General features: G+C 43.0%; 1 protein-coding gene across 1 annotated transcript in view; it reads right to left on the reverse strand.

Annotated features, from left to right (window-relative positions):
• Nucleotides 1-9453, reverse strand: part of CACNA1C (calcium voltage-gated channel subunit alpha1 C) — a 614430-nt gene that overhangs the window by 130677 nt on the left and 474300 nt on the right. Inside the window, exon 10 of the mRNA XM_023535193.1 lies at nucleotides 3599-3689. Coding sequence (XP_023390961.1) covers nucleotides 3599-3689 — 91 coding nt within the window. The remainder of the gene's footprint in view (nucleotides 1-3598; nucleotides 3690-9453) is intronic.

Below are 9453 nucleotides of genomic sequence, written 5' to 3' on the forward strand. Positions count from 1 at the left end.
TCCACTGAGAGTCCAGCTCCCACAGTCCAGTCCTCAGAGTACAGCCCCAGAACACAGAGTCCACCCACTCTTTCCCATCTCCACGTGTGACTCTAGCCTGAGCCGCCATCATCTCATACTTTGGTAATTGCTATTGAGGTCACTTCATTCGCCTGTTTCCATATTGGCCTCGCTCTTACCTATTCTTTTCCTAACATCAACGTGATCCTTCAAGAATGCAAAACTAACCAAATCAACCCGTTCCACATTCATATGACTTCTCACATTCCGTGACTTCTCACAGTTTTGTGACTAAGATCATTAAGGGGTCTACCAGGCCCTGCCCCATGTCCAGCCTCATCTTCCCAATCTCCCCTCATGCCATACTGGCCAAACTGGCCTTCTCTCAGTTTTTCCACCCAAGGGCCTTGAAATGCACTGTTGCCTCTGATTGGAACATTCTGCCTCACTCCTTACCTCAGTAATGTACATTCGTCCTTCAGCTCTCAGCTAAAATTTTATTTCTTCACAGGTGCTGTTCCTAACTTACCAGTCTAAATCGGGTCCCTCCCTCTGTCATTAGCCCCACACTACAGTTACTTTTCCTTCTTAACACTTACCCTGATTTTAATGACTTCTTTACTTGTTAATGTCACTTTCATGCCAGATTATGAACTCCAGTGAGATGGTGTCAATTTGCTCTACTGCTGTGGATCACCAATCCCTAGTATCAAGCTGGGCACAATATTGATGAGAATTCAAATAAATAGGTCTGCCCTGAAATTCAGTGGTTTCCAAGTGAGTGCTTCTGTCTATTCCCCTAACACATCTTCATCTGTTTCATTTATTTGTTCTTATTCTTCTGTGTGTCCATGTCCCAAGGTTCTACCTCCACTCCTCTATGAATAACTCTTGTCCTTTGACCTCATTAATAGTTTTTATACTGATTACCTCAAGCATGTGACTCTATCCCTGCTCTGAGGTAGATGTCCATTAACTGCTGCCTGTGCGATCCCTGCAAATTGTCACTCTGGTCGGCCCCGCTTCACATTGTACTTCAGCATCCTAATCGCATTCTATCTCCAAACTTTGACGGCACCTTCCTCTGCATCACCTATCCTCCCTACCTCCTCCTCTACCCCTAAAATATCACACTGCAGTTCCTTTCTCTCTGCCCCCACCCCGCTCAGGAATCATCTTCATCCAGGCCTCTCACCATGTATAAATCCTTATCCAGACCTCATCTCACTACATAAGCCTTTTCACTCTTACCTTTAAAAATGCTAGACTCTCACTGTCACTCACTTTCAGCCCCCAGCCTGTTCTCATGCTGTCTCTGCCATTAGGAATGTTGGCAGTCTCATCTCATCGTTGCCTGACGTGGGGGTGGGCAGGGGGTGAAAGATGGGGAAAGACTATAATTTATTAAGTACATATTATAATTCTAGCACTGTGACCAGGTATTTTATATGCACAGTGTAGGTATATAAATGTGGACATTCATGGGGATAACAGGGACCATTTCTACAGAGCTCTTGAAGCCTGCAGCGTGTGTCCTCACAGAAATGACAGATTTGTAAGAGAGACTGCCAGCTGCCCTCTGTGGGGGATTATCATGTTTTCTTTCCAACAGAACTTCCATGCTCTCCTGAAACACACTCTCAAGTGACTTCCTGGTGCCAGTTCCCCTGTCCCTCCTGGTCTGCAACTTAGGCCATGCCCAAAAGCCAGAGTTGCAGGATCCTTGATCATCTTCTCTCTAACCTTCCTTGTGTCAAGATCACAGAAAGGCCTAGCACTGACAGACACTGAAGGCTTGCTATCTGCCTCTCCCTAGTGAGGCTGTCTGAGGCCCATGTCTAGAAACTCGAGTGCTTGTTTTGTATAGTTCCAAAAGAAGAGGAGAGAAAAAAGGCTTGGACTGTTGCTTAAAAATGTAATTAACATCGTATTTTAACAACATTTTGACAATAATTGCTTTCCAACAATGCTGAGAAACCTGCAGTGCAGACTCCCTGGTGCCATTGTCAGAGTGAGTGATTCTGAAAGCCCCATGTACACTGGAAACAGAAGTGGCAAGAGATGGTCTGTTCCTAAGGCTTGTTTTCCATTCTCCTTTAGCTTGGAGGCCATGTGTGGCTTATGTTTAGACTCACCTACAGCTAACCTCTTAAAAAGGGTTGGGTTTGCTCTGACCCATTTCAGAGAGGAAGGTTGAAATAAGATGCCTTTCTACTGATGGAGTGATTTAGAAATTCCTTTTATTTGGGACTGGTCCTACTCAGAGCCTTCTCTCTCTCTCTTTTAATTTTAACTTTTCAATTAGAGTTGACATTCAATATTATTTTATATTACTTTCAGGTGTACAGCATAGTGGTTAGACATTTATATAAGTTACAAAGTGATCACCCCGATTAGTCTAGTACCACCTGGCACTACACATAGTTATTACAATATTATTGACCAAATTCTCTATGCTGTACTTTACATTCCTGTGACTATTTTGTAACTACCATTTGTACTTCTTACTCCCTTCACATTTTTCACCCAGGCCCTCAACTTGCTTCCCATCGAGTAACCACCAGTTTGTTCCTCATGACCTTCTTTTTGCAATGCCTTTCAGTGACCCGGTGAGTTTACAGTTCTTATACCTCCCAGGCAACAGGAAAAGCAGAGAGTCTCCATCTCCTGAAGTGGAATCTGGTCCAGGAGGCCTCATGCTCAAGGTCAATATGACTCCTTGACAGAATTGGACTTTAATCTTTGGACTCTGCTTTCTAAGACAGTGGTCATGAAACCAGCAGTTTGCTTATTTTTAGCAGGTAAATCATTTTTTCCCCTTCGTTTTTTGAGGGGAATATTTACCAGGGACCACTGGTTTACATTTTTAAGATCGAACTAAGATGAGTGATTGTGATAATTCATGTGTACTGTTCTCCCTCACTAGTGGCCCAGTCCCAGGCCAGGGTCAGCTCAGCAGAGCCAGGTCCTGGGATTCGACCCAGGGAAAGAGAAGTTGTGAACATCTAGGCAGCACTTATTTTTGAGGAATCAGCCACAGCCTAGGCTAAGCACAGGTGAATTTATTAACTCAAGTTTGCATTTCGGGCTCCCGTTTCCCTTCCCTAGATGGATAACTTAGTGTTGTAGATAAGAACCAAGATGTTTATCATTTCTCTGTGCATTTTCTTACCTGTTGGCTTTCCTTTATCAGAATGGAAAGGATGGTTAGCAGGACCCAGGGACCCTAACATAACTGTCTCTTGTGAAAAGAGATGAGAGGGGCTGAAGGAAGAGGCTTCAGAGCCATTCCCAACCCTGCACACACACTCCCTGTATTTCTCTGATGTGATGGCAAGGAGCTCAAAATCCAAGTGTCAGAGCTTCACAGCAGAGCTGAATTGAAGAGCAGTCTCTATTTAAGACTCATCCCCACACCCTAGGGGCTAGCCTCATCCTAGCTCCCTCCCCTTTGCTCCCCACACAGCTTTCTGTTTCTTGTTGTGCTCTGATCCCTGCCCATCCCAGTAATGAGCCACCCCATTCTGACTTCAGGACACAGCTTCCTTGCCTGCACCCCGGGAAAAGCCCAGACCCTGGGCTTGCTGAGCCTACTCACGCCAGCCTGGCCCCACAGTTTTCTCCCTCGATGTCACCTCCAGCCACGTTCTCAGTGTTGACAGACTCCGTCTCACTTGTGGGCATGCTCACTGCAAGAGTCAAAGGGATGCAGAACAAGGCATGAGGGTGGGAGGAAAAGGGAGAGAAGAACATTAGTTTGCGACATGCCCAGTCCCAGGACAAGTGCTGTTTGGGACGAAGGGGACCGAGCAACACCTACTGGTTGGGAATAACAGTGCTGCTGGAGCAGGCTGAGGCCTTGGTACTGCCCTGGCAAGGCTCATGGATTTCTTTGAGTGACATGCCTCCTGCTTATCTAGGGTAAGTTTTGCTGCCAAGGGCACTCTAAATTAGTGGGAATGTGGGAGGAAATTTGGTGATAAGATCATTTACCTTATAGGAGTCATTCTGAAAACCTGACCGTTGAACCTTTTCTCTACCCTCAACTCTACACTCTCAGAGAAGCTGTGCAAACTTTTCCATTTGCATCCACTACTCGCCAACAAAGGGGAGATTTCATAAAAATATTTTATTTCCCTTATTTTTTTCCACCCACCAATTCTAGGGGTCTCTACCCCCAAACTTAGGGTCCAGCTCATTTATAGAAAGGGGATTTTCTGCCACCTTCATGAGCTACTAGATAGATTTAGAGGACAGTTCTTTCCTGTAGTGTGCAGTATTGAGTCTGTTATATCTAGGACTGTACCTGAAATAGAGCTTGAAGCAAATGACCATGAACGGAATCATGCACTAAGATTTAAACTAGCATTGTAGACATCAGGAAGGAGGAATCCACTTAATTAAGTTTACATATGGCTTAAAGACAGACTGTGGGGACACTAGCTCCCTTTCTAGCAACCTTGATATTCCTACCACAACAGGTTGACTTGGGATATAAACCATCTAGTTCCACTAGCACCAACCTGTCTATCCATCTCCAGTCTTCCCCTGAGGTGACAGGGGCTGAATTTGCAGACCAACTGGGATTTTCCTCTTGGAACTCATTTGGTGGCTTAGAAGCCATTTCTCTTATTATTAATTTTTATTCCAAAAAAAAAAAAAGTTTAATTCAAGAAAATTCTTTTCCACAAAATTCTTTTCCACCTTTTATTACCCTTTTCAAATGATACAAACATGAGTTCCTTATTTGTGCCAACCCTGTTCTTCAGAGTGGCCATCTCAGCATAGGTCCTGGTTCAGCCTTCCTTGCAGAACAGAACTCCTTGTGTGGAGAGAAAAATCACTGGCCCTCAGCAGCCAGGGAATCTACAGTTAGTGAGGGTGTGGCATCAGGGGATGTGGCATCATGTGAAAAGTCTCCATGGGGCCACCACAGCCAGGAAAAGACTTCTACTGGTTATATGCATGATATTTGTTGGATGTGGATTTTTCCAAGTTTTTTTTTTTTCTTGTGGATGAACACAAGATAGGTGGGTAAGAAGAGACTCATTTCAAGAACACTGAAGATACAAAGAGAAAACTCATGACTTATCAAGTGTTTGACTGTCATGGATGAGAGACTCCACCCTAGGATGCATTTTCAACAAAGCTGGGTAATAAGAAATCCAGATGCCATTAAAGTTTGGAGCTGGATGGGACTTTAGACATTTTCCAGCTCTAACTTGTCCCCTTCACTTCAAAGGACAAGAAAGTGACAGATGCCCAAGGTCACACAATGTTTGGGGTGGGACTTGGACTGGAGCACAAGTGTCATGACCCCCTGAATCATGCTCATTTTGATTGCATCTGTGTTGACCAACTCCCTTCCCTATTCTCTAAGACAAGATGAGATTCTTAAAACCAAAACAGGCTGTGGGAACATCACTGGAACGTGGTGAATAGACAAATGGTGTTATTGAATTTGACAGCATTTATACTCTCTTTGCAGTCTGAGATCTGAGGGAGCTGGTGAGCAAGACCAGACCTTAGGGATGGTTTTAGCACTGGGAGCAGGAAGACAGACTTTCAGAGCTTTCCAGAGTTCCTTGCTCTATCTGCCCTGAGGAAGAAGTAATATAATTGAAGAGCCTTCAGTCTTTCAGTCATTTCCAGTCATTTCTCACCTAAGGTTCTTTTAACTCTTCAGGCATCGTTATTTCAAGAGCTGAGCTTTGTATTTGATTTTGTGACACTTTGCTCCAGAGAGCTCCTTAGGTGTGGAATAGTGTGATGGTGGTGGTGCTAGGCTTGAAAAGGCAACCAAATTAGGAGTAGGCAGGCCTGGACTTTAGAAGGAATCATACCCCCTTCTAAAACAAGGCACTGTTTGTACCAGTATCAAGTTGGCATTTACAGTGACCTTAATCTTGGCTGGCACTATCCAAAGGCAAGATTCCATCAAGGAATAGCTGCTGATTTTCATGTCTACTGACTTTATATATATGAAGACATAATAAGGCAGTGGCTGTGAGTGAGACAGATTACCATCCCCTCACAAAGACACACACATACACACAAACACATACACACACATACATGACCACTGCATCACAAGCCATCAAGAAAAATACCCTCCCATCCAGTCCAGTATGTACCAACACACATTTATACACACAGAGCACAGGAGAACGTTACCATGGGTTTCTGTGGAGTGACTAAACCAAGCAAACTTCCCTTTCTTCTGATCAAGCAAGCCCGTTGGAGCGCCTCCTTTCACAGACAAGATGGTCATTTTCAAGAACCAGGAACAAGACATCAATAGAGAGCATGCAGTCAGCCACGGGCAAAAGAAAGAAACAAGGAACTCAGCTTTCACATAGAACATCCATTTTCAACTCCAAAAATAAACTAAAAAAATTGCAAAAAACAATGAACCAAAACATATAAGAAAACATCATAAAATAAAATCAAAACCCCAAATCACATAAATTAATGACACAAAACAAATGATGAACACTGGGGAGAAGGAATTACTCCAGAAGAGGCTTCGGTCTATATTGATCTATCTAGTTAGTGGTTTTGAGGAGAGAGCTTCCTGGAAGTGTCGTGGTTGTGGATATGAAATACTTCAGCTAATTCTTGAGAAAGAGAGTATTCCAACTCCATTTGATAGAACTGGCATTAACCATGCCTCTGTCAGGTCCCTATGGAGGATGCTAAGGATGAGTGGTGAGTAAGGCATCATCACGGCTGATGAGAGAGGTGGGAAATCTGCTTCCACTCATGAATGTAAGTGTGTGCCCTGATGACGAAAAGCTAGGTGGCCCCATCACTCCCGGGACAGGGCATGAGGGGAAAGTCCATCCAAGCTTTAGGTGCTTCTTATCTCATCTTCTTCCCCTGAAACTCAGATTATGTTCAGTGAACATCCTTGAATGATGCTTGTTAGTGAGAATTCTGAAGACCGGCTCATGGCAGAAAAGGTCAGGCTTATTTTTAACCTATGTAAAGGGTCATTTCTCAAACACACATCTTTAAAAGATGAAGTTTGGAATAAGCAGAAACTTCACAACCAGTAGCATTTTTTTTTTTCCCTCAAAAATCTTATTTGAAAAAATCACTGAGAGTTAGGAGCTGAAATGAGGGACTTGGTTTAAATTTGCCTCCTAGTAAAAAGATATGTTTCAGTTTAGAATGACAACAGTCACTCAAGTGAGTATCTCATAATGAGTGGTCTCTTATTCGAAGGAGTAAACACGTGGCTGCCAGACACCAAGTTTCTGTTCGCGCAGTTGTGTGGGGAGATGGGAACCTTGGCCAGTGATAGAAAGCCCAGAACATTGTGATCTGTTATACAGAAGCATTATCCAACTTTGGCTTTAGCATCAATATTGTCCCATCTTGTTGGATTTCAGAAATAACTGTATAACTTAAAAAAAAAATAGAAAGAGCTTGATAAAATCATGGCCATTCAATGTATATCTGAATTTGACCATGGCTGGTCTTTCATGTGGGGAAAGTTGGCAGCTGCCTGTGTGCAAAGTGATTTGAAGAGCATATAAATCACCTCCCTTGATGGCAGGCAGTAGTCTCTGCTAGATCTGCTCTTTCAGATGAAGTTATATATCTGAAGGTTCCTTGCTGAAATGAAATTAAAATATCTCATTTGGAAGGAGCAGTACATTAACATATTAGTGCCTGTTAATTTGTGATAGTTTATTCCATAAGCACATGTGGTGAAGATGCAGTTGTGCCCCTATTACTAAGAGATTAGACAGCACGATCAAAGCTGATTCTTTAAGGGACTTGCTGCCCTGGAGAGATGGACTTGGATTCCTTCTTGGAAACTGAGTGTCCAAACAGTTGAAAGTTGAGAATTATAAATGCTAAATACTAATTCTGGGGATAAGATGGACAGCCTGACTCCTCCTTTGAACACTCAGATGATGAACTGGTTGGAAACCAAGGCAGAAAAATGGCAAAGAACCCAGGTGCCTGAGGGCACTTCTCCTCTAAAGGCCACTCACTCAGTGCCCTGAGAAGTGAAGCTTGATGCCCGCTCACCTGTGGACAATGTCATGACAATACGCCCTCTGTGGAATGAAATGTGCTTCATTGAATGGATTTAGGAAGAAGAATGCTGAGGAAGAATGCTAGAGAGAAGTTAGTTTTCTAACTTTCTAAGTTCACTGGTACTAGGTACTGTGAATCAAATCTGGGTCTCTGGGCTCTCCTCTCCCTTGGCTTCTGCTGAGAAGATTCCAAAAGAAAATGAGATTTTCATTAAAAAATAATTAACAGCTGCCATTGCAGGTGGTGGATAACACAATTACATACTTAGTAATTTCACCAACAGCTACAATGAGTTGTGTAGACTCCATCTTTCTGACAACTGATTACATCTTGATTAATGCTGTCTTTTCCCCAAACATCTACTCTTGGTAGCAACTCTTGAGTGAATGGTACTTACTAGAACAATTTCTGTGTCTCAAGAGAGGTACACAGTTCTTGACTTACAGTAATCAATGCATCCCCTGACTTTCTGGGAGAATAGTTGTGTGGATCCTGGGAGAATTATAATAAGTAACTTCTGACACAAAATAATTTCCTGAAACTCGAAATCATATGAATCGTGCTGGGAGAGGAGCACTAGATCTAAGCCATTGTGAAGATCAGTGTTCCCTGACATGTCTGGATTTGCAAACCCTCTGAGTGTTTATTCACTAAAATTTAGGAATCTTCCATTAAATACCAGACAATGCTTAGAAAACATGGCTGCTGTTTTCTGCTGGCCAGTCTTTCTGCAGCTGTGGTCAACAGAGAAAGAATAGGTTCACAGCACATAACCCTCTCTATAAAACTAGTGATTGTCTCCAGTCAGGTCCTTAGACTGCTTAAAACAAATCTCCAAGTGGTGAGTCTGCTCCAGACTGTTCCAGTGCATTAATGCTCATGTTTTCCGCAAAACAGAAATTAGATCTCTTTTAGCCATTATGATGCAACCGATGCAATACGTGTGCCCAAAGATGGCCAATCTCATTCAAATGAATAAAAAATGACTTCAGAAAGGGCTAAGATTTGAGAGTAAGAGTAACTTCAATTTTGATAAAAGAAAAAGGAAGTCACTAAGGTTGCTTAGCAATCAATCAACAAAGGAAATATTAAGCAAAATCTTCTTAGGTATTCCTTCCTCTATTCTCTTTCTCCTTCTTCTCTCCCTCCCTCCCTCCTTACTTCCCACTCCTGAGGCCAGAAGAGATATGTGGAGAACCATCCACATATAAAATAGCAGGCCTTGCTTCTTGAGGCCTTCTGTCTCAGATCTTTTCACACGTCATCATCAACTGAGTGACACTGCAGCAAAGCTCCATTGAGAGAACAAGGAATGAACTTGGGGAGAGATGCAGAAAGCTTCACAGTTCTGAAATCTCTGGTCATCCAAGACAGCTTTGACATTGTCCTGGGGAATGAGGC

The sequence above is a fragment of the Pteropus vampyrus genome, unplaced genomic scaffold, assembly GCF_000151845.1.
Source record: "Pteropus vampyrus isolate Shadow unplaced genomic scaffold, Pvam_2.0 Scaffold137, whole genome shotgun sequence".
Lineage (NCBI taxonomy): Eukaryota > Metazoa > Chordata > Mammalia > Chiroptera > Pteropodidae > Pteropus > Pteropus vampyrus.